The sequence below is a fragment of the Acyrthosiphon pisum genome, chromosome A2 (genome assembly GCF_005508785.2).
Source record: "Acyrthosiphon pisum isolate AL4f chromosome A2, pea_aphid_22Mar2018_4r6ur, whole genome shotgun sequence".
NCBI lineage: Eukaryota > Metazoa > Arthropoda > Insecta > Hemiptera > Aphididae > Acyrthosiphon > Acyrthosiphon pisum.
Window position 1 is genome coordinate 80,523,518 of NC_042495.1, and position 26,981 is coordinate 80,550,498.

The 26,981-nt window shown below is 29.9% G+C and overlaps 1 protein-coding gene across 18 annotated transcripts in view; it reads right to left on the reverse strand.

Annotated features, from left to right (window-relative positions):
• The window catches only part of LOC100168379 (collagen alpha-1(III) chain), a 43,064-nt gene that overhangs the window by 10,492 nt on the left and 5,591 nt on the right, over positions 1–26,981 (reverse strand). For 5 of the 18 annotated variants that reach the window (XM_029490269.1, XM_016804630.2, XM_016804615.2 and 2 more), the window contains exons 2-26: positions 10,383–10,518; positions 9,892–10,315; positions 9,619–9,731; positions 9,392–9,508; positions 9,165–9,281; positions 8,992–9,054; positions 8,772–8,807; positions 8,465–8,524; positions 7,987–8,100; positions 5,921–5,974; positions 5,748–5,810; positions 5,520–5,564; positions 5,236–5,295; positions 4,784–4,897; positions 4,569–4,622; positions 4,396–4,458; positions 4,174–4,209; positions 3,884–3,955; positions 3,766–3,801; positions 3,461–3,574; positions 2,808–2,921; positions 1,139–1,201; positions 944–979; positions 735–830; positions 495–593 (exon numbers count right to left, since the gene is read on the reverse strand). In XM_029490269.1, the coding sequence (XP_029346129.1) occupies positions 495–593; positions 735–830; positions 944–979; positions 1,139–1,201; positions 2,808–2,921; positions 3,461–3,574; positions 3,766–3,801; positions 3,884–3,955; positions 4,174–4,209; positions 4,396–4,458; positions 4,569–4,622; positions 4,784–4,897; positions 5,236–5,295; positions 5,520–5,564; positions 5,748–5,810; positions 5,921–5,974; positions 7,987–8,100; positions 8,465–8,524; positions 8,772–8,807; positions 8,992–9,054; positions 9,165–9,281; positions 9,392–9,508; positions 9,619–9,731; positions 9,892–10,315; positions 10,383–10,518 (2,299 nt within the window). The remainder of the gene's footprint in view (positions 1–494; positions 594–734; positions 831–943; positions 980–1,138; positions 1,202–2,807; positions 2,922–3,460; positions 3,575–3,765; positions 3,802–3,883; positions 3,956–4,173; positions 4,210–4,395; positions 4,459–4,568; positions 4,623–4,783; positions 4,898–5,235; positions 5,296–5,519; positions 5,565–5,747; positions 5,811–5,920; positions 5,975–7,986; positions 8,101–8,464; positions 8,525–8,771; positions 8,808–8,991; positions 9,055–9,164; positions 9,282–9,391; positions 9,509–9,618; positions 9,732–9,891; positions 10,316–10,382; positions 10,519–26,981) is intronic. The other 13 variants (XM_008185191.3, XM_016804619.2, XM_016804618.2 and 10 more) reach the window with 13 other exon arrangements.

The window sequence follows — 26,981 nt, forward strand, 5'->3', positions numbered from 1 at the left end:
AAATAAATAAATCATAATACTAGTATATTGTGTTTATGATCACATAAACATGTTCTATTTATTTCAAATATATTTTATTATATATCATGTTGATTTAATTTAATATTTTTTGTTCCAAGTCTTAATACAAGATGAATAAATCTAAAATAAATGAATAAATAAACTGCATAAATCATAAATGTGTGGTATTTGTATAATATGCTGATTAAGTGTAAAACCGTTGTACTTAGTTGTAGTCATATTTATTATTTTGTAATAATATGCTTCAAATATTCAAATATTTCTATTATTTTAAGCTTAGGTATAATATTTTTATTTTAAACATTCCTTTGTTATATTTAAATTGCATGTTATATTTAATTATTTATAAGATATAATTATAACGAGTCATATAGGTTTTGTATAGATATTACAATTTTTATTAGATAAATTAATCTTTATTTAAGGGACCCATTTTTAATTATAATTTGTATTAGTATTTATTATTGCATTACCTGGTCCTACGGGATATGCGGATGTTGGTGTGGGTTTTGGGTATGAAATTGTGCCTGGTAATCCTGGTGATCCTGGTAAACCTGGAGTACCTGGTTGGCCTGAAAATATATTATTTCTTATTAGAATTTATATTTTATGAATAAAATATTATGATATTTTTATAAAAAAATAAAAATGTTATTCTAATTTCTAATACAATACTTAATGTAATACAATATTCATATTAAATATTAATTTACCTGGACTTCCGGGGTATCCTACATTTGGTTTTTGGTAAGTTGGTTGTGGTTTTTCATATGACGGTATACTAGGTATAACTGATGCTCCTGGTTTACCTACATAGTTTATATTAAAAATGTCAATATCAATAATCTATAAACATTTTATTCATAGTAAATATGTTATGTAACTAATACATTTAACTTTTTTCATATAAATATATAGGTACCTGGTAATCCTGGAGTTCCTGGTTGACCTGGTTGACCTAGTAAGAAAATAAAACCAGATTATATTAATTCAGTTAATATATTATTTTATAGGTATTCGTATGTACAAAATAAAATATTTATAGTCTATAGATATTATATTTTCTATGAAAGTAATATTGACATTTCTCAGAAAATTAAATACATTTTTTCTATACCTGGGGTACCTGGATAAGCAGATTCTGGGTATGAAGATTGGGGAACGTAAGATCCTGGTTTTCCTTTAATCAAATAATTGAAAATTAGACATTTGTAATTAATTTTAAAACTAACTTGGTTATTAACTAAAAACGTGTAGATAGCATATTATGTTATTATGTATTTATTAATATTTATATATCATATAATTACAAAATAAATAATTTAACCCAAACAATCAGTTAAAACTTGCATTTTGCTAAAGAAAGGTATTTATGAATACATTAAGTATTATTTACCAATATGGTAATTAGTATAACATTCATTGTACATACAATATTACTGACTGATCCCGTGTACTTTGTTTCTCGTTAAATGTATCAACTCTATATGACTCAAACTGTGTTCAATTTGTTATTTAATATTCGGTGTATGATGTTCAAAACTTATCTTAGCTTTTCCGTTGCCCGGAATAAAAATTCTGGTTCGCAGCAGTACATTATCAGGTAGGCAATCTATCTGTGGTATATCGCGGACCCGGCGCTGTTTGTACGTAAGTGTATGATTTAACTCTAAAGTTATACCGAGTTTGTCATTTTTACTTAATTCCGCACTTATAGTGGATTAATATAATCAATTTATACAAAATCCTATCCTAACCTAACCGTACTAAAATCCGATGAATAAAAAAAACAAATTTAACTCTTTGTAAATTGACATATTTTCTTCCCAGAGGTATAATCTACCCACATACATTAATTTATCTTATATATAAAAATATCGTGTTACGTCATTGTCCGGGATAAACTCCGAAACTACTGGACCGATCTTGATGAAATTTTTACAATGTGTGTAATTTGGCCGAAATTCAAAGCTAGGCTAATTTAAAAAGGGAGAGGACCAATCCCGAGAGGTGTTAAAATGGGAATATTAAGATTAAGGATGGAAATTTTTGATTATAAATGATTGCCATGGGGTTTTAAGCTATTATAATAATAATAATGAAAAAAGAAACTATTTGCCTTACTTTTTAAATATAAATTCTAATATAATACCTAACTATAAAAATGTGAAATGAAAATCTCTGTACAGGCTAAACTCTGGAACACTTATCAGATGTTCTTGAATTATTTTTAACGAAAGAGTATTTCACGGAGAAGGTTTATATGAAAGAAAGTTTTAGGAAAATCCACTTGTGTATAATATATTGGAAGCTATTGGCTGATCGGGCATGTTTGTTGATTTGTATTATTATCTTTCGTCCATATCACGGGTTGGTTTTTAAATAAGCCTATATTTTAAATTAGACAAAATTACACATATTGTAAAAATGTCATCAAGATCGGTCTAGTAGTTTTGGAATTTATCCCGGACAAACACGTGACACGAGATTTTTATATATATAAGATAAGATACATATATGTATAAATTGTAGAATGTACTAATACAACATACCTACTCCAAATTAAAAAAAAAACAAACTCTAAAAACCCCAAAATTAAAATTCAACTCCGGTACAATTCAAAAATCTCCAACACACTTGAACATCGTTAACACTTAATGGGCAGCTCATAAATTATGTTTCTGGTAGGATTAGGAACTACTTCGTCATAACGTAAAACGTTGTCACTTCGACCACATCACACTACATAAGTTGTATATTAATTAGAAAGAATGTGTTTTATTTACCTGGAAGACCAGGGGAACCTGGAGATCCTGGAGACCCTGGTGTACCTGGAGCTGCAGGGTATGAAGGTTTTGGGTATGGTGAAGAACCTGGTAATCCTGGGGCTCCTGGTTGGCCTACAAAATTATTAAGCTAGTATATTAAAAACACATAAAACATTTTCGAAGTCTTTATTAAATCACGTATGCGTAATTATAGACAAATAAATTTATTTGAATTGGGAATTTCGAAAAAGGCCCATCTTGAGTTTTGATCAAAATAGATTTTTCCGCATTTTTGTCATTTACACATATTGACCGATATTTTATGAGCGAAAAGAGCCTATATCTGTTTTCTATTGTGATGAAAAAACTTTTTTTTTCAATTTTGAATCATTTAAACCCTCGTATAGATTTTGAAGAGGACTCATCTCGGAAAACATACCTACTCAAAATTAAAAAAAAAAAAAACAAACTAAAAAACCCCAAAATTAAAATTCAACTCCGATACAATTTCAAAAATTTCCAACACACTCGAACATCGTTAACACTTAATGGACAGCTCATAAATTATGTTTCTGGTAGGAACTACTTCGTCATAATGTAAAACTTTGTAACTTCGACCACATTACACTACATAGGTTGTATATTATTCACAAAAAATGTGTTTTATTTACCTGGAAGACCAGGGGAACCTGGAGATCCCGGAGACACTGGTGTACCTGGAGCTACAGGGTATGAAGGTTTTGGATATGGTGAAGAACCTGGTAATCCTGGGGCTCCTGGTTGGCCTACACAATTAGTAAATTAGTAAATTAAAAACATAAAAAACATAAAAAAACATTTTCGAACTCTGAATTAAATCACGTATATGTGTTATTATAAACAAATACATTTTTTAATTATAAATTAACATTTATATTTTGGTATATTATATTATAACACTTAATAGAAATAACTAATGAAAATAAGTTATTTATACCTGGTGATCCTGGTGAACCTGGTAACCCTGGTGTTCCTAAATTTAAATTTAAAAATAGTTGTTTTTAATTAAATATTTATTCATATTAAACTAATTATAAGGGTATCCATTAAATTACCTGGACCACTTGGGTATGAAGATGGTATGTTATATGAAGGTGATCCTGGTGCACCTGGAATTCCTGGAGCTCCTATATAAAAATAAACCATAGGTTATATTTACCATGATTTAATGTAACTTTCTAAATAATACATTGTGTATAAAAACAACAATTTAATATTTTTAAAAACTGATAAACTATCAAATAATATTGTAAGATTATTAACTAAATTTTTCTTTTTAATTACAACAGATAGATAGTAAAATTAATATAATAGTAGTTAAATTAGTATGTCATAAAATATCAACCTGGAGTTCCTGGAGTTCCTGGTAAACCGGACGAGCCTAAATAAAATTAAAAATGCATACATTTAATAATTTAATACGATTTTCTGTCTTAAAATATTTTAAATATTAAATAATAATAATAATATAAAACACATAGAAAATAATGTATTTATTCAAAAAATTCAAAATTCAGAAAAAGTTAAAATTATTTATTTTTGATGAACGATTTTCTTATATATTTACCTGGTGCACTTGGATAAGGTGATGGTTGTTGATAAGATGGATAGCCTAGAGATCCTGGTTTACCTATTAAATATAAGTAAAAATTAATTTATTTAGAGTTAGCGTTTATTGATCTAGAAGTAATTTCTTTAAATTACGAAACTAATTGTATAAATAAACTGTACAATATTAACCTGGTAAGCCTGGAGTTCCGGGTGAACCTGGAGAGCCTGGAGAGCCTGGGGAACCTAATACATTTAAATACAAAAACATTTTAAAAACAAATATAAACAATTATATTTAAAAAAATATGTAGGTAGTTCATAATATTGATTCCAAATTTTGTAGGTTTTATGTATTAGATATTTTGCATAGTTTTTAAATCAAAGATTATATAAATTTTAATAACCTGAGCTCCCAGGATAAGTGGATGTTGGATAAACTGTTGGTTTTTGATAAGATGGTAAACTGGGTAGTCCTGGGCTACCCGGAGCACCGGGAGAACCTGGAGATCCTTGTGATCCTAAGTAACAAAATCATAAATATATTTTAATGATACAGACAATTTGAAGTCAGTTAATACTATTATTGTTTATTACCATACCCAATATGTAAAAATTAAAAGGTTATTAGAATATTCAAGTTTGTGAACATAATATGCATGTGGTTATTTCCCTTTGCCTACAACCATAAGGGACAACGGCGATTCATTTTCTAAGAAAAAATATCAGCTCAGAGAGAAAGAACTAACTGTGACCGATATCTGATCAAATGTCGATTTACAGTAGCACTGCCACATATCTCAGATTCAGCAAACTGATACCCCTTCCCCAAAAATAATTTAACATAATATATTTGTACCTGGATAACTTGGATAAGCTGAAGATGGACTTCCCGGTAATCCTGGAGTACCTGGTTGACCTTAAATAAATACATTATAATTTTATTAAGCTCCCGTAAATAATACTTTAATCATAATATAAAAATGTAAAATGATATTAAATTATTTAAATTATTTAAATTATTCAACAATTATAACAATTTAATATTTTTAAGAACTGATAAACTATCAAGTAATATTGTAAGCTTATTGACTGAATTATTCTTTTCATTTATAACAGATATGTAGTAAAATTAATACTAACCTGGAGTTCCTGGAGTTCCTGGAGTTCCCGGTAAACCAGACGAGCCTAAGTAAAATTAAAAATACAAACATTTAATAATTTAATACGATTGGCTGTCTTAAAATATTTAAAATATTTAATAATAACAATATACAACACATAGAACATATTGTAATTATTCAAAAAATTCAAAATTTAAACACATTTTAAATTATTTATTTTAGATAAATGATTTTTTTATATATTTACCTGGTGCACTTGGATAAGGTGACGGTTGTTGATATGATGGATAGCCTAGAGATCCTGGTTTACCTATAAAATAGAAGTAAAAATTAATTAATTTAGCATTAGCGTTTATTGATCAAGAAGTAATTTCTCTAAATTATGAAACTAATTTTATAAATAAACTGTACAATATTAACCTGGTAAGCCTGGAGTTCCGGGTGAACCTGGGGAGCCTGGAGAGCCTGGGGAACCTAAAACATTTAAGAACAATAACATGTTCATCTTAAGAATATCGTTTTTGAATCAATAATAAAACATTATCACTTCTTAATTACTTTGAATATTGAATTTTATGTAGTTTACTAATCATACACAGATATTAAAATTTAATAGGATTAGTTTAAATTGTTGGCAGTATATAAAAAGTTTGAATTGTCAGAATTATATTTAAAAATATGGGTAAGTGGATGTCACTCTGCTGTACAGTAGGTTACAACATACTGTGGATCACTGTATAACGGATGGTATTACATTTTAATTCAATGATATAATATCATTGTATAAGAAAAACGATTCTTAGCGGAGACGGTATGTCAGTCTAGGTATAAGACATATTATATACTTATATCTATGGTAAAAAAAAAATTGACCTATAATAGGTATCTATAATGAATTCCAAATTGAGACAATATCCATAGGTACTTATAATGCGTTATACATCATCAACAAACCGTGATACTATCATAGATATATAATAATATACTTTAGAAGTTTCAAAAACCCACGAATAATATTATACAATCACAACAAAATAACTAAAATAGTTACTCTAGGTTTTTAATAATATGTAATTTCGTCAAAATTTAAACTTAAAATTACTATAAAAATAAACTATGTTTATGTATTATTTAGATTTTTTGGTAGCAGAATTAACTATTAACGTGGAATCTTATTTTAAGTTTTTAATCTTTAAATATAAAAGTTGAACATTCAATGCATTTTTCATTACAAAATATTTTTTCAATTAATTTTGATAAATTTTGTCAAAATTCCACCTTTAAATGCTTTTTAAAAAAATTGTGCCTATGTATTTTTAATATTTTTTGACTGCTACTGTTACAATATAGCTATGCTTTGTATTAAACATTGTATTTTTACACTTTTTGGCCAAACAAATAAAACTTTATTGATAATCATAAAAAATAAAATAAAAAAATTGTAATATGAAAATGTCCGTAAACAGCTCAAAAGAGTAAAACTATTTTGAAAATTTTTTTAAGTATATGAATTGATAAAATAAACATTCAATAAATTCTTCGTTTATTACAGTTATTCGATTTTGAATTACAACAAAATAAGAAAATTGCTACATGAGAAATCGAGTGAATATTCAATGTTGTAAAAATGTGAATTTCAAACGCTCATAAAAATTTAATTCAACTTTCTGATAGAAATTTTTTTTTTTATAAAGGTAGATAATCATATAAGGAATCTTGTATTACACTTTAAAATATTAGATTTAAATAGTAAAATTTGTATGAGTTCTTTACTCAAAATAATTTGTTAATTTTCGTAATTTTTCCACATTTTGTAAATTTTTGAACTTTAAATACTTATAAAAAAAAATTGTGGCTAAGGAATTTTAATATTTTTCAAATGTCATTGTAACAATATAGTAAGAGCCTTTTATAAAATTTTCGAGTATTTTTACTTCACAATTAAAATTTTATTGATATTCATAGAGAAAAAACTAGTAAAATTGGAAACTGAAAATGTCCTTAAACAGTTCAAAACAAATCAAAATATTTTGAAAACGTTATCGTGTATAGAAAATGCAAATATAAACAACCAGTTAAAATGTCATGTATCAACGGTCTTTTGTTTTTAAGTTACACCAAAAACTTAAGTAGATTTTGCTTAAAAATTCTCGTTTTTCCTTATTTTTTTTTTTTGTTTTTCTCGGCACTTTTGAAAAATAGTTTAGTATTTTAAATTTTGACCTCCTCAAAGCACCAATTTCCCCAACCACTTTCCTATCGAACAAGATACTGAAGTTGAAAATCGAAGCATTATTTCCATTACTTATCGTGTACACATATGCAAAATGAAAAAAAACACACATCATTGTAAAATCAATACATTCATAGTTCCAATCAGAATCTAAAATTATCCAGTTCATAATATTGATTTCAAATTTTGTAAGTTTTATGAATTGGACATTTTGCATGGTTTTTAAATCAAAGTTTATATATATTATAATAACCTGAGCTCCCAGGATAAGTGGATGTTGGATAAACTGTTGGTTTTTGATAAGATGGTAAACTGGGTAGTCCTGGGCTACCCGGAGCACCGGGAGAACCTGGAGATCCTTGTGATCCTAAGTAACAAAATCATAAATATATTTTAATGATACAGACAATTTGAAGTCAGTTAATACTATTATTGTTTATTACCATACCCAATATGTACTAAAGTATTTACTAATTATTGTAAAAATTAAAAAGTTATTGGAATATACAAGTTTGCGAACATAATAATATGCATGTGTTTTTTTCCCTTTGCCTACAACCATAAGGGGCGATGGGGATTATTTTTCTAAGAAAAAATATTTGCTTAGAGAGAAAGAACTAACTGTGACCGATATTTTATCAAATATCGATTTACAGCAGCACTGCCACTTATCTCAGATTCAGCAAACTGATACCCCTCCCCCACAATAATTTAACAAAATATATTTGTACCTGGATAACTTGGATAAACTGAAGATGGACTTCCCGGTAATCCTGGAGTACCTGGTTGACCTTAAATAAATACATTATAATTTTATTAAACTTCCGTAAATAATACTTTAATCATAATATAAAAATGTAAAATGATATTAAACTATTTAAATTATTTAACAATTATAATAATTCAATATTTTTAAAAACTGATAAACTATCAAATAATATTGTAAGCTTATTGACTAAATTTTTCTTTTTAATTACGACAGATAGATAGTAAAATTAATATAATATGAGTTAAATTAGTATGTCATAAAATACCAACCTGGAGTTCCTGGAGTTCCCGGTAACCCAGACGAGCCTAAGTAAAATTAAAAATACAAACATTTAATAATTTAATACGATTGGCTATCTTGAAATATTTAAAATATTTAATAATAATAATATACAACACATAGAACATATTGTAATTATTCAAAAAATTCAAAATTCAGACAAAGTTAAAATTATTTATTTTAGATAAATGATTTTTTTTATATATTTACCTGGTGCACTTGGATAAGGTGACGGTTGTTGATATGATGGATAGCCTAGAGATCCTGGTTTACCTATAAAATAGAAGTAAAAATTAATTAATTTAGCATTAGCGTTTATTGATCCAGAAGTAATTTTTCTAAATTACGAATCTAATTTTATAAATAAACTGTACAATATTAACCTGGTAAGCCTGGAGTTCCGGGTGAACCTGGGGAGCCTGGAGAGCCTGGGGTACCTGGTGCACTTGGATAAGGTGATGGTTGTTGATATGATGGAAAGCCTGGAGATCCTGGTTTACCTATTAAATAGAAGTAAAAATGTATTTATTTAAAGTTAGCGTTTATTGATCTAGAAGTAATTTCTTTAAATTACGAAACTAATTGTATAAATAATCTGTACAATATTAACCTGGTAAGCCTGGAGTTCCGGGTGAACCTGGGGAGCCTGGAGAGCCTGGGGTACCTGGTGCACTTGGATAAGATGATGGTTGTTGATATGATGGAAAGCCTGGAGATCCTGGTTTACCTATAAAATAGAAGTAAAAATTAATTTATTTAGAGTTAGTGTTTTTTGAGCCAGAAGTAATTTCTCTAAATTACGAAACTAATTTTATAAATAAACTGTAAAATATTAACCTGGTAAGCCTGGAGTTCCGGGTGAACCTGGGGAGCCTGGAGAGCCTGGGGTACCTGGATAACTTGGATAAACTGAAGATGGACTTCCCGGTAATCCTGGAGTACCTGGTTGAATTGAATACATTATAATTAAACTCACATAAATAATACTTTAAAAAAATCCACTATGTATATTCTTAATATTGAAATATTACATATTTACAAATCATTAGTTTAAATGTTATAATAAAGTATTTATTAAAATGTATAAATTGTTATAGATATAATTTTATACCAGGTGCGCCTGCTGGTCCTGGTTGACCAACTCCAATAAAGCTTGGGTATCCAGATGAGCCTGATCCACCTAATTGACCAGTACCTTGAATTGGACGTCCTCCTCCACATCCCTTTGGGAAATAAAGATCACCCCATGCTGTTACCACTCCATGGTGTCCATGATGTTCATGTTCAGAACCACCATCAGAACTTTCATTAGCTTGATTTTCATCTGCGGGGTCATGTTTATGATGGAATATTTCTACAGATTCACCTGGTGTGACAACTCTGTATCCCCAGCCATCAGATATATAATGAGTCGCTTGTAATTTTCCTTCTGGGTCTACATATCCGTAGCAACCATATGTGAAGCCATCTGGACCTTTATTTTCGTGATGGAATTGACCATTTGGACCTACTTCGTAGCCGAATATATAGGCCACTATCAAATGAAAAAAAGTTGATGTAAAATATATTATAGTAATATATTATAGCTAAAAAGTACATACTGGTATCGAAATTTTGTTCATGGTATTGAGTTTTATTGCTGTCTTCGATGTTAAGCACCACTTCCAAATCATTTGGGTTAGTTTGCTGAGATAAGGCAAACTGAACCCCCAAAATTGAGAACAGTATTAAATACATCTAAAATAAAAATAAATGTTTTATTATAGATAAGTTTAAAGAGATCTTAAAAGTTAGACTAAGACTTGCCATAATATTGTATCTGATTAGAATTTACTATCAAATTACCAAATTAGTAACAATATAAATGTATCTATTTACTATTTGATTCAATGTTAAGTTCAATTTCACAATCTAGGTTTATTGTGTAACAATAATGTATAAAATAACAATGCCAATGTTAAAATGATACACGAGAGTTCTTAAAAGTTTGCATTAATTTATTAAATATTGTACTTAAGTTGACTAAATTCTATTCTAATTATATCAAACTTTAATATACATACGCATACTTTGTGGAATTTAAAATAGAAATATTATCGAAAAATCTTAAATGGAAAAATTTGTTTTGGAGAATTTGTTTATATGATGGTTTAAAATTTAAATGTCTAACTCAAATATGTTTAAGCTTTACAGAAATATAATTTATCATATAGTTTTTGATAATTGTATCGTTATTATATGTATGTAGCTACCTATAGACCACGTCACCCGTAGGCCATATATATTCGTAATAAATATGGTGTAACAAAATAACATGACAAATTAAATAGCTTTTATATTCTATATATAGACATCAAGTGCTTCAAGTACCGTATAACATATTTTTTTATTTTTTATTTCGATACTTTAAATAAGTTAGTATTAATTTTTCATTTTGCATTTGTTAGGTATTTCTGTTACTCGACGTATGCCTGGTCACTATAATAATGTATGGTTGTATACAATATCTGAGATTTAATAAGTGATATAGTCATATAGATTAATTCACAGCGAGTGTACTCGGTATCGAAAAAAAAAAACAAATTATTGCCAAAAGTTTTAAATAAATGAAAATTCTATATATTGTATGACATAATGTGTTGAGTAGGGCATACTTAGTTCTAAGCAATTATATACCTATTTAACCATTTTTGAATACCACACGCATAGTGTTTTCGACCGTAGGTTCGTTCTAAATTAGTTATCTACTTATTTCTATATCAAGGTAAGGATTATATCTTCATATATTTTACAATATCACTACCATAAAATAAATTACAAGTTAAATTTGAGTCATTCATCGTGTTACTCAACTAGAAAAATAAACCATTTTATAAATTAAATTGTAAGGTGCAAATAAATAAATAAAATTACATACAAAAAAAATTATAGTTTCAGAAAATTAATACAAATTATAGTAATACCTTGTTATTTAAAATAAAAATGTATTGCCATATTAAAGTTCAAGAGTAAAATTATATCAATACAGATCAAGATGTTTTGAAGTTTGGATGTATATTCAGGTAAGACTTCCGATACCGGTAACTTATTTTATTTTCTACAAAGACACTACCTAGATAATATGCTTTTAATTTAATATATTTTTACACACATTTATACATTTATATTCAGATTTTTTTATTAACTAAAACATTTAAATCTAAAACTTGAATAAATTATTAAAATCTTAAGGCATTTATTGTAATATGATAATAATATATGTATATATATATTCTCCGAAGTATGCAGCTACGTGTACCAACAAGGATGTATAATATTTTGATTTTAACACGGCGCATATACCAAAAAAATATATAGTTATTCCTTGCAATTTTGCCAATGAACGTTAAACTGTTATTTTTGTCGCGATTCCAACTAAGACGTGTAACCGTAGTTGTTCTCCGGCACAAAACGGAATTCTAAAAATTATAATCGTGTTGGCATTTTTGTCCTACATTTGTTCACTGTGAGAACCTACTGGTCGAATTCATCACACGAGCTAGAGCACTCGTAATCACCACTTAGAAATTCAACTCAGACTAGCGCATTCGCATGGTGAATTACCTACCTATATTATATTGAAACGTCATGTAGGTGCGCTCAGCGTTCTGTTACTTATTGTAGGAATATGCGTATTAAAATATTATAATATTGTTCGGATAACGTCAGGATTTGCATATTTTTCCAAAACATAATAATAGAGCAATATGGGTATGTAGTTGAATAACTATGAACTTAATAAAAAAGTTTTTTCATTATATTATGTTGTTCTCATAAATATTATAAAATGTATTATAACACATAGAATTTTTATCGTACCTATATGTACGCATGAAGTACGTTGTAATATAATATATATTCAATATTGGTTTAATAATTTAAATTAAAAATTACTTTAAAATGTATAGATTTACGCTTGACATTATTTACAAAAAAAATAAATATAATTTTTAAATGGTCCTAACATATTTCGAAATTAAAATATCAAAAATAACCTAAGTGGGACACTGGATAATATTTTGACCTTTAAATTTAATAACAGCTCAGTTCACTCCAATAAAAAAAATAACTAAATAAAATGGATTTATGCGTTACCAAGCAAAACGGAAACAATACTCACTGCATGTCCTCTTTACACGTAATACTTTATAAATCAATCAAAATTATGATAATCAAGATGATGATAATATGGAATACTTGTTTCCATTCAATATGGGATAATATTTACCTTATAAATATTTTTATATTTATATATATACCTATGTATATTTCTATTTTTCTTCATTTTTATTTTTTATTATAAGACTGATCTGTATTCTTATGATTTAAATAAAAATATACATATGTTAAAACGGCAAACATCAGGACTTAATTTAATTCATTCCTATTAATACACTATTTCATATTACCAATAACATATTTTGTTAAATGGTAAAATTGAATTGTTTTACATTATCATCATTAAATTAATATTGGTACCTTGAAGTGTTCTAACGACAGAAAAAATGTATTCTATAATAATTTTAAATTAATATGATACTAATGGTTTTTCAATAACATCAGAATTTTTTTCACTGGAGATCAAAAACAAAATGGTATTTAATATTCGTCACTTCTCCTGACTTTCCAAATAATCAACATACAGAATGCAATCGTACTTAGAGAATTTATTTTTATTTCCCCTTAAATTACTTAAGTAACTTTGTTTACAAATATAGATTTACTTAAGTTGTTATGCCTGAGTTGCATAAAACCGTTTTAAATGTACAATTTTCATTGGAAAATATAATACAATAATTATGAACAATAATCGGACTATTTATTATACTTATATTATTGTATAAAAAAGACTATATACTTACACCTTATATGACATATATTGGCCTCAAGATTTTATGCCAACAACTCAATATATAAATTATATGTAACAATTAAGAAAACAAAAAAATACTATAAAGATCTTCAAAGGTAGAAACAATCCACTTAATACATATAATATACCTGATATCCTTGAACTGCCAATATTATTATACTATATTAATAACATTCAACGTATTAGGCTTGTATTTTTTTGGTGGGCCTCAAGACCAATTTTGGAGAAATTTACTTTTTCTAATCTCATTTTTATTTTAATGTAACACTGAGGTCGACAAGTTTCGTATTTATTCTGTAGTACAACGACTCCAACCGAGTTTGTTTATCGCATATCATGTTAGAGGCCCATGCTGGATGAACGTAAGTGAAACTTACATGCATTTTCCATCAATAATAAGCAGCTACTATAATAGCTTAGCAGTATATAAACTATGTTATATAGAGATTATATGATAGATAGTATGTTAAAATATGTATGATTAATTTTGTAATAAATATTGTCAAACGCGGCTTAAATCGTTAATACTTTGTGAATTAAAACTTAACTTCGTATAAAAAATACTGTATATTATCATTTAAGTAAAACTTATTACTTAATTTATTTATTACATTTTCAAACGATTCAAAACAAATAAAAAACAGAAAATACAAAACCTTAATAACGCAATGTTTTAGTGATTTATACAATATTTTTTTAAATAATTCGAGCATATTGTTTGGCCAAAATTAATTATTTTTTTGCTTAATTTAATTTTTTATTTTGACCAGTCATTATTAAATAGGGTATCATGATAATAACTAAGGTTTATTTACATAACATTGAAAATATATAATTAAAAATATACGAAATATAATTTGCGCCATTAGCTCTTATAAACAAAATTAATTAATCAATATCGTCGTTTTTAATGTTAGACGTAGGTAATTATAGTTGATAAAAGTAATTAGGTAAACAACAACACTTCTTGTATGTGATTGATAAAATAATAATAATAACCATAATATTATGTTTAAACTTTATAACAACATGAGTGAATTCATTGCCGATACCCACAATTTACATAAGTTCCTCATACGTTTATAAGAATATTTAATAATTATTATGTGTTGTAACATTAAAAATATATATATAAATACGTATTATGTGATAGATATTGAATGTATATCCGTATCAATCGACGAGTAGATAGTAGGTACCTAATGTATAGTTTGAAAGCAAAACGATTCTATTTGTTTTACATGTTTAATTAGTTCTGACGTTTCGTAGCCCAAAGCGAGTTAATATTTCTAATCGTGGACGTATCTAGACGATTATTCACATGAACACATGCACAATGAACTTTACAAATATTTTCCTAGACCATTTTTTGGTTTAAAAGTGTACGCACTGCGGTTAGGTCGGATCCTTCGGCCCGGAAAACCATTATTGACATTTACTGTGTCAATCGAATGATTTAGGTACAAGTGCCGTATTGAACGAATCCTTGGAAACACTAACACACTTACAATAGTTATATTTCAATGTCAATAAAAACCTGATTGCCTTTGATAATTAATATTAGAAAAAGCACAGTATTATATACATTTAAGATAATATTATGATCACGAGATGATATCATTTTTCACATGTTGAATGTCATACGCTATTATACGAGTATGTGTAATACATGGTAAACGGTAGTGAGAAAAAAATCATCATTAAAACTTTATCCTCGTGGTACGGGGAACACGAATCGTTGTTTAATCGTTAAGATGAGCCAGCCAGCACAACAGCACAATAAGTAGGTACCTACTATAATAATATTATAATATTAATATCAAGGTACTCCGGTATACGAACAAAATGCCATGAAGTATATGGGATAGGATGCACAGTCTAAGCAAAACGGTATAGAGGTCTTGGAATATCAGTCACTGTCTACCCGCTCCGCAAAATAAATCGACCGCCATGTATTATATTATGTAATAATAATACCGGACCCGTGGGAATCACCAAATTCTAAAACACTTGGGCAAGGGTTGCGGTGGCTGTGGTGGGATTCGGGGTGTGTACCCTTGCCAGTCGCCCAGCTAGTAGTTACGTATAGTCGTATATCCTCGAATCCTCTAACGCGTGACGTCCAAGACACACATTTTTCCAGGGCTGAAAATCCAAATCGGCCAGATTGCATTCGTACCTATTATAAGTTTGTAAGTTTGTTGGGTCCGGTCAGATGTCGGAACTTGTTTGAATCCGACGTACCTACGTGTCAAACGCGCACGTGACTATTGTCCACAGACTGCAGATAAGTAACGGGAAACGTACATATATAGCACCTATACTAAAACTTGTACGAATGCGTAGAATTTAATGTCCGAATAAATTACAAAATATGTGCGTACCTATGATAAAACAATAATTATAGCGTAATATTATAATATTATGAGGTTATTGTCGGTTGATATTGTAGATGCATTTTTTTTAACGTTACGGATTCTAGGAAAAATATCGGATTTGTTGAGCTTTTTATTTACGTGCGAAGGCTAAAAAAAAACTGTGCATTGCCGCATATCATTCAAGTAAAGTAAATATAGTTCCTATTCATGAAAACACTTTGACTCAAATATTGTGTGCTAATGTGTTCAGTCTACTAAATACAAATAAACAAAAAAGATTGGACTCTGCTGCAACATTATGGGGCTATACGTTTGTATAATTTCGTAAACTCAGAACCTAACTCGAATCAACAATTTCGAAACAATTTTACATGCCAAACGATAAGCGTACCGTTATTGTTTTAATGAAATGCATATTCAGTATGTCCGGATTTCCGATTTTTGATGCAAAATATGTATTATACAACTTATACCACACGCTGTAAACTCTTGAATAAAATAGATTATTCATCGCGACGTTCAGTATGAGATAATTTTTTTTTTTTAATGCCATTGAAATATTATAAGTGTTATAGCATAATAATATTATGTTATTGACGAATATAAATTTGCGTAATATTATTATATTATTGCCACGCTTATATTATTATAGCACGATAGGTAAATAAGCTTTGGAGTTAAGACTACGTACGATTTGTTGAATTATGAACTATGATTAAATAGGATTTTAATGAACTCGCCCAAAGGTCCCCGATACTATAGCAGCAGAACAGGTACAATACGGATTTATGTGATATTATTGTACTCGCATCGGACGCATGCCAGAGGATGATACGTACAAGCATTCTCTACAGAACCATGTGTTTGACCAAAAGCGACCATTGTTTAGCAACAATCCATTGTATCTATTATATGCTTATTTATCTCGAAGTATTGCCTGCCTAGTGCCTACCATACGCTAAAATATAGTGATACGCAGGCACTGCTACATGATATTATGTCAAATAATATTAACTATAATCACAAAAATTTGTGTATTAGCAGCTGAAGTCTTCGCGTGATTACGATAGTATCAATCGAGTTCCTATACCGCGGTATAACAGCTGCCAAGTACTATACCTAGCCTGACGCGTGACTGACGGACAAGCCAGCCAGCCCGACCGATACAATTAGGTACCTACTACCTACTACTCTCAGTATTCAACATAATAATAAAAATATGCATGTTCAAGTACGCTACAGGTATTCGTGTTAAATATATAGTACTTATATTATAATAAACGGCGCGGCGTTGTAACGTCTGCGTAATATACGAAACGCAAAATGAAGAAAACTAACCGCGCACTGCAGCCGCGCAGTCCTTCGATTGGATTGCCTCCGTTTATTATTATTATTATTTATTATTATTACAATCGACACGATCGCATTATATCATTATTATTATCATTTAAAATTATACGCGTTTTAACTGCGGCGGCGTGTATAAATGGTACACAGGCGCCGTCGCTTTTAAGGTGAAGGCCGTCCGGTATCATCATCATCGCCGCCGCCGCCGTCGCCGTCGTCGTCTTCGCATCATCTACCGTGTGTCTGTGTATACCTGGTTACGTGAACGTCCTTATCCATCAGTCCTTTACATATTATATTATTATTATTACTATTATTGTTAGTATAATATATACCGCCTTGCGTCGGAGACGGGTCTGACCATATTATAATATTATTAATATTACTGCGATTACAGTGTTGTGTTTGTATCGCGTTACGCGGTAACAAATTGCCGACGGTGATTTACCGTCTCCGGGCCACGCGATTCCAATAAGTGATATAAGTAATATTATTATAAATCATAATAATATGCCACACGTTTGTGTGTGTGTGTGTGTGTGTGTGTGTGCCGTCGGAATTCCACGCATTCACTTTTGCGCACATGTGTATGACCTAAACGGTTGAAAGTTCAACGCGACCGCCCAAAACCTTCTCGCGTACCTTTAATGCAATTTATAATATAATAATATTATACCTACGAAGACCGGTATACGGGTCCGGGTGACCGCGCGTGGGTAAACACTTTCGACGACGACACCGACGACGCGGCGGCGGCGACGATGTTAAATAATAATAATAATAATAATAATAATAATAATAATAACGTTCGCGTTCGCTCATATTATAATATATTATATTATTATTATCATATTTATATTTTTTTTTCTAGGTCTACTCGGCCCGGAGCCTGCGTTTTATTTCTGGGAGTATCTGCGCCCTCAAGACCGATGTAAATAATAATAATATTCGTACACACACGCGCTCGAAGGTCGGCGGCCGCCGCGGCGATGAGCGCACACGTCCGTGTGTGCATCTTATTGTCTGATAAAATTATTATGTGTATGAGTGAAAGTTTCGTTATTCGACATTCCTCTTGCGCGCGCATACATGTCGAACGGATAAAAAAAAATGTTATAATAATAATAATAAACGGAATAACAATCGAATCCCGGGCGAGCTTGGTACCTACCTATATAGCGTGCAGGAAAATGCCCACGCGTGGAAAGCGGTCCATAAACCGACAAAATACCGCAGAACATTCAACGAGGATTATAAGTGCCTCGTGATCTGCGCGTAAACAACAAACTTCATAATATTATCATATAGGTACGTCGAATTATTTATATAAGTATTGGAAACGCATTGATGTGCCCGCTCGGTCGGTAATATATTATGGAAATATCATATCGAGTTTTTGTAAGTAAATAAACGTTTTCGCAAGACGCGTGTTTCAACAACGTTCTCAGAGTGTTTTTACGCTCATATTGTGCTTCGGTGTTTTTTCATTCCGGCGAATAAAAAAGCATCTTCGATCCTCGCGTATTCGAACAGACACGCCACATCACGGAATACGAGTCAAATGACATTCGCATAAGGCCACGACACGCGTTTGTTGAAACATATAACTCACACAATGGCGGTATAATAGCTGCTGCGGAATACGTCTCTGCAAACACCGCGTGCGCCGTACACATTTTAACCATACAATATAATATATTTTAATGTACATTTTTATTATACATAATATTATGTAAAATCCATAGTAGGTATATATGGTTATCGTTTCGAATTATTATTGTTGTCGCTGAACAGTTGTTAACCGTAATATATAATAAAATTATGTATTTCGGCGTTCCGTAGGTGTAAAACGCGTACCTACCCAAACAGAAAGTGTGGGTGCGGTGACTATTATAATAATATATCGCTTTCAGGTCTTTGCGGTCGAAATGATTCCGAACACAATCATAATAATAATACCTACTGCAGTCTAGGTACCCATACAATATACGCGCCGTTCGTTTTAATGAGACAAATATTGTTAAATATCGAAGTAAAATGATTGATGTCTACGAAAATAGCAAACATCAATAAATTACTTTCACCGGCCCCGGGGTAGGTTTGAAGCTTTATGTCAAGTTCGGCCTACGGTATTTACGTTCGCATTGCTTCCCGGCGATACCTATACCGAAAAGACGCCATTCCCCGGAACATCGTCGCAGTACCGTATACATATTATAATGCATATATATATATATTTGTGTGTGTGAATGTGTAGTGCGTACCCATACGGATTACATAATATTTGCCCACACATGTGAAATAATACATACAACAATGGACGAAGGCGCGAACTCCGACAATAGAACTGCAGACGTGCTGGAGATATAATACGACACAACTATACACACGAGCAGCATCCAGTATTTTTTTATTTTACTTTTTCGTTTTTGTTTTCGTTCCATCTCAATGATAATAATTAATCGCTGTCGTGGTCCACGTGAAATGTAAGCACACACTATACGTATAGGTTAGGTACCTATATGCAGTTTGACACATTTTTAATGTCATTTCGCATATACTCCGGAAACGAATGCGAATTATTTAAAATATAATATGTTATTAGGTATTATAATAATATATATACAGTATACACATTACACGTAGTAAAAGTAGGTACTAGGTACAATAGGCTGCAATGTAGCCTGTGATCCTCGAATTTTTTCTCAAACTATACCTTCGTGACACTTTAAAGCTTATATGTGCAAACATTAATGTTTAATATACATAATATTTTATAAACAATTTTTTTCACCGATCCGTTCACAAAACTTTTGAACACATTATTTGTTTCAAATACACGTACCTACACTTTTCAACTGCTAAATAGTCCTCTAAAAAATATATAAATAGTAGGCTTAAAAAGTTTAAAAGCAAAAATTTAAGGATCGCAATTTTTTTATTAAAACGTATTACAATACTTTGCAATAATATTTTAATACGTTTTTCGTTTCCTCGTATACATAATACCATGACGTATAAGATAAATTAGACAAACAGTATTGGGTATTTGGGTATACGTTACAAAATATTATAGCTTCTCTTAACGTTATCATTATGAAACAGTTAGATATACCTGATAGTATTATATATAAAAATTATTCATTTTAATTTATAATATTATTATTCGATATTTGATTTCTGAAAGTATATGAATGTTTTGACAATGATTTGCCATTTTATTTTAAATACAATTTACGAAATCGTCAAGAGGATGATTCCGACATTCTTAGTATCGATTTAAATGATAAATTGAGAGTTCATCACGCTGGATGGACACGATCAAGACTATTTGGAAAGTTAATATTGCTTAATTGCACATAATCTTTTAACTATTTATTTATTTAAACGGATTATTACCATGATATTATAAACTGTTTCAATACTGCAATCGATTTGAGCACATCACGCGTGTACATAATGTATTTTTGTTGTTTTTTTAATTTGTCAGCGTTTACTAACTAAGCACGTAAATTTATAAAATGTTCTTACCAAGACAATGTAAATGTAAAAAATATAAATATAAGCTTCCAATTTTTTTTGTAGTACCATCTGTTACAACTTATAAATATAGTATCTTGGGATGTTCCTTTAAATTAAAATATATGACGGAAAATCATTCTCAAATAAAACTAGGTATAAACTACGTGCAAAAATTAATATTTAAAAAGTTATGCTTAATAGTAGTTGATTTCTGATTTAAAAATGTAACTAGGTACTTTAAAAAAAATCGTGAAGCCACTCTGCTGTATAAATATAAGATTCTGAATGTAGATCATCATTAAGTAGGTCACTATAATGAATGTATTAAATTTGAATATATATTATAATGACAAAATTGATAAGTTTTTGTGCATATGAAAAACGATTCTGAGTAGAGCCTGTGTCTGACAGGCTTCCACTATAATATTCTAAGGATATTTTGTAAAGATAAGTACGTGGATTTTTACTTTTGACTCCCTCCTCCCATAAAACTAACTAGATCAAATTTTCTACCAGAAACTACACTCAAAGTTAAAAATTCAAACATTCTTACTACCCTTGAACTTTAAAGTTGAAGTGACAAAAAATAAAATAAAATGAAAAACACACATCAGTGTAAAACCATCAGTGTAAAATATTTCATTCTCAGATCAACCATTTTTTTATATATATATACATACTATCTACTATTCTAATGATTTCGTTTTAAAAAAAATATATGACAATTAAGGAAAATAATTAAATCAAATTAAATTAATATACTTACCAATAAAATTTAAAATAATGAATTAATTCTATGAAAAATAATAGTTGGAAAAAGAAGTATTTTTTTTTTTTAATATTATAGTTTTATTTATATATAAACCGATATGAATAAATTGTAAAATGTATTAAACTATAACTTGAATTTAAGGTTTGTATACGTTTTCAGTACATTTGATACATAAATTAAGAATTCAAGGTATCGCAAATCCATCAAAACTCAAATTACGTCATTTTTTGGGAAGAGGTGAAGCTTAAATATCCGTATCATGAATTCGCACTCTCACGGACTGTCATAATCATAACAACAATAGTAAATGGCTGTTAATTACGAGTTGCGAATATTGTATAACCGATAAGTTTGACCTGTTACCTGTATCACATGTCACCTGTGTCTATTTTCTAAAGACAATAATATTGATACAGATAAGTCAGCCAAACTGCAGTTAAAAGTTACTTTATTACACTTTATAGATTACTAAAAAAATGTAAATGTAGGAAGTGCTACAGATAAAAAAAATCTGGTAACAAAGATGCGTAGATCGATTTTACACACTTGAGTTGTTATCGTTTTGATAATATTATTATGAAATTGAAGTGTTTCAAATTACGTTTTCGTTATTTAACCATACCTACTACCATAGTGCATTTTTTTCCCATTAATATATACGTGCATATATGGTTACTATATAACATCATATATATCGACACGAAACGATGTCCGACCGTGAAATTAAAATCGCCTGCTAACAATTCCCACACATCCGCAGTGACAATGATCTAAATGGGAAAAACGAAAATGTTAAATAAAGAAACAAACAACAAATGCCATGGTGTTGTGCAACACAAGTCACGATTGTCGTTGTAATATCCTGCGTGGGGGGTTAGCGTATAGCTGTTGTATGGAAAATAATGGTAAATCCCAATCATAAGGGAGGACCGTCTCCGTTCGTTCAATGTACCTACGACCAAAACTGTATCGTCCGTCACGCTCATATATAACAATAATATCATCTCGCATTGACTATTCATCATCATTATGAGTACGCAAATGGAAATATTACATGTTGTACGTCCGTAAACATAGGCCACTTATAGATCGTGTTGTATACAACTCACACTCGTATATTATTATTATTATACGACGACGACGATGGCAGCATCCACACGGCAATATACGTCCTAACCTTGTCGGCCGGTCGACGATGGAGTAGGAGCTGTTTTCGTGTAGTGCATAATATGGCATAAGTCCGTGTGTGTGTGTGTGTGTGTGCCTGCGACGAGTGGGTGCTGCGGAATATTTCTGACGAATTGAATTCGCCATGGAGGCGCTTCGACCGGCTTTGGAGACATCGGAATTAATGATAATTATTGTAGTTGTCGCATATTAATATATTATAATAGCGCTGTGACAACCCGAGAGACGTGTTTATACGGCCCCGCGTGCGCTACCGAGAAACATGGTTCGAGTAACGTTCGTACTGCCGCTCATAACGAGCATATTGTTGTAACGGTTTGAAATATTATCGGTCATCAATCATAATATGAGAACGACTTGAAAAAAATATACTAAACCAATAGAAACTATAATACATTACTATTTACCAAGTACAAATAAAAGCGTGTATTATCTACTGCTTAAATTATTGTTTTTTACTTTCAAATACGTATTATTATAATATATTTATTGGAATGATATAGGAATTAGGAAAGTACCTATCCTTTATATTTGAGTACATTCAGTAAACGGGAACTTGATAAATCGTTAAATTAAATTTTGATTTTTTTTTTTTAGATTATTTTTTAAAAAAGTACTGAGACATTTCTTCTAGAAGTTGATGATTTGAAAATTTTTTTCTAATAAAAAAATGCCTGGATATAAAAAAAACAAAAATAATTTAGAGGACGATACATTTATCGATCCGCTCAGAATCTAAAATGTAATATAGTCGTCTAAAGAATTGATTAATCACAAACTATAAAATAAGGAAAACACTATAAACAGTTAAGTTTTAATTCGGAAAAAAACATCAATGAGATTATTCATTTTATAATTCGAGAAATTTAATAAAACACTATTTTCCATAAGCAGTGTAGACGTCATAGAGAAGAAAGTTTACTTTTTCCAGCTTTTTTAAAAACTTTAAAAACCTTATTATATTTTGCATGTATATAGATACAAAAGATTTAATTTAATAAATAGCAGATGTTTTATAGCTTATACATTTTACTTCGCTACTTGTGTATTGTTCTTTTTTTTATCAGCTACAAAATCGATACGAAACCGAGCAAACTATAAAAATCAGCTTTGGAAGACTGAAAGAGTCACAGCAGCAGGCTCCCGTCTATTGTTGTCAAACATTCGTCAGTCATAGCTAAAAATCTGATTCAGAAAAACCAGTGGTTTTATAGTAAGTATAAAAATTTAAACGACCACCCCGAAGTAATAGATAATAATATGTAATAAAAAAAAAAAAAATCTATTTCGCGAAATAAATGCATATTATCTACTCCTTGCAGTTTACGTTTCGCCCACTGCAGTATAGGCGTGTACCTAATGATTTGTTTAGAAACAAACCCAAGGCACTTAAACATATTATAACATTAGCATTGCTAATAATAATATTATAATACACTCGTACGGTGTTATGAAACGACACAGTGACCGAAAAAAACAATAGAAAGACCACCCGCCGTATCTGTGAGGTTTATGCGTCACATTGGCTACTTATACTTTCCATATTGACGCACAGCCATGTGGAATGTGTTGCAATCCGCTCCGTGCCGAAGGGAAATAAAATCGAAAACGCATTGTTTCCAGGCTAAAGCCCGCCGAGACGCGTATAAGCAAAATAACAGACGTTCTTAACGATTGTCCGACGTCGAAGGAAACACACACATAAAAATCACCCGGACAGCAGACGTGTACACCCTATCCCACGCATCTCTCTTGAACGGTTGCCAAGTATTATAAATTATTATAAGACTGGTATTTTTCAAAGTGCACACATATTATACGGTCAAAATCACGCGACACGTGTGACACGATGATAGGTCGTTTTGAGAATCACGTTTAACCAGCATGGAAAAAAAAAATAACGATACTTAGGAGCAGATTTCCAGGTAGGTATGGTATTATATACATTAGATTAAAGTGGATATTGGAGAAGCCATTAGTTTCGTCGTCGTCGTCGTCGTCGTCTACGATATTGATTTTCTTAAAAATACTTTGACAAAACTTGGAAACCATTATATATTGTTATAAATCGTACACTTCTATCAGGAAATGACCGCTCGCGTCTAAACCAGCTTCGTATAATATATATATATATATATTATATATACATTTTTTTTTAAAGAACGGAACGGAACATCAATTTATCAACATTAAATCTATCCGATTTCATAACAAACGTTTCCCGAAAGCCGGAATGGCAATGAAATCTCATCAGTTTTGAACATTTATTTTTTTGGAAATCTGTATAGATATACAATCAGTGCAACTTCTTCAATCGATTAATACGGTATAACTAGGAATATAAAGCGTGTTATTTTCACCAACAAATGATTTTAAGTTATTCCATTATGCAATCTGTAATTTGTGTTTCCAGACGGCCGAATCGTAATTTTAACAAAAGTCGGATTCTTATTAAAGCTGTCATCCGTCTGGCACATTTTTTCAGCTGGTTGATAAATTAATGTTACATAATATAGCCATACCGGATACTGGTGAACGTATCGGTAAAAAAATTTTTAAAAATGATTCATCCCAACCAGTCGGGGTGTGTCAGCGAGTTGCCCCGTAAATGTGAAATACTTATTTGTTACTTGTGTTTGAATGGCAAATAAAACACGCATACTTTTTTAGGCCAGAGATAGTGTATCCCGTTTCTCCTTATATACCCTTGACCGAAAGGTTCGATAGGGTTTAAATTAAAACTTAATACCAATCTATTATACGCTAAAATTATATATTATAATAATTTACCCTACTCGATTTAAACTAGGTACATACCAATTTGGTCACGACAAATATTAATAGTAATTTTTATATAATAACAACTTGGTTTAAATAACGTACACGCGCGGAGATGATGTTAATGATAGCTGATGTACAATATAATCATATTATAGCATCATCATTCTAATAAACGTTTTAATGTTTAAGTTAAAACATTTCGCATCAATTATAGGAGAGCTAATGAGCTAATGATTTTCTCTTTTCATTTAGGTTAAATGCGAAACACATACTATAATGCATCACTATATTTACCCTATTTTCAAGTTCAATACCAATAAAATATATTAACTTTAAAATATGTCAATACATTCTATAAAAGAATCAAAATTAAAATTATTAGAAAGAATTCAGTGTAATAAATCGACCGTACCGTGCATAGGTAACACAAAGTTTAAATTACAAAATAACTTTTAATTAAAAACGTAGGTAGATACCTACATATGAGGCAAATTTTTCATTTTTAAAAACTCAATAAATATTTTATCATTCTATAATTATACAATAATATAATTTTATAATAATTCATATTATACATCATGAATTATGAATGATGATACAAATCCCCATAGTTTTTGTTAATTCGCAAAAGTTGTATTTTTTATGGCTTAGATTTTAATTTTTTTAACAGTTTACTATTACGACCTTTATCAATGGAAGAGAAGCTTTATTAAACTTTATTTCTTTCAAACCTGACCTTGTGTTTGTACAAATGTGTATTTATTCATTTTTAAGTATCCCCGATGAAAAATCCAACGTCACACATTTTGTCGTCAGTACGTATTATAATATAATATAATATAATATATAGGTACCTATAGTATACCTACATAAAATATATAATGTTGTATGGATATTTTGTTTTATTTAATATTCGTAACAATCAATTTTTAAAATATTCATACGAAATTCAAATAAACTATACCGCGTTTTGGTTTAGAAATCGAAAAAAAATAAGTCTATAATCCTCACGGAACATCTACAACACTATGAAGAGTGATTTTTAACTTTTGGTAAAATTTAAACACGATCTTTGTGGTAACTTGCAGGACTATTATTTGTGAGAGGTTTATAACTCATATAATTTATAAAGCATACACAATTAAATAATAATTTCCTTGTAAAATGAATAACCAACGTCCAACACGTCATGAAAATCAACGTCGTCCCGCTAATCGAAAATATTGAAAATCGCTCGCGCGAAGGACGGGAAGACTGGAATATTTGCAACCTCCTACACACGATAATCAATAGCACGTTA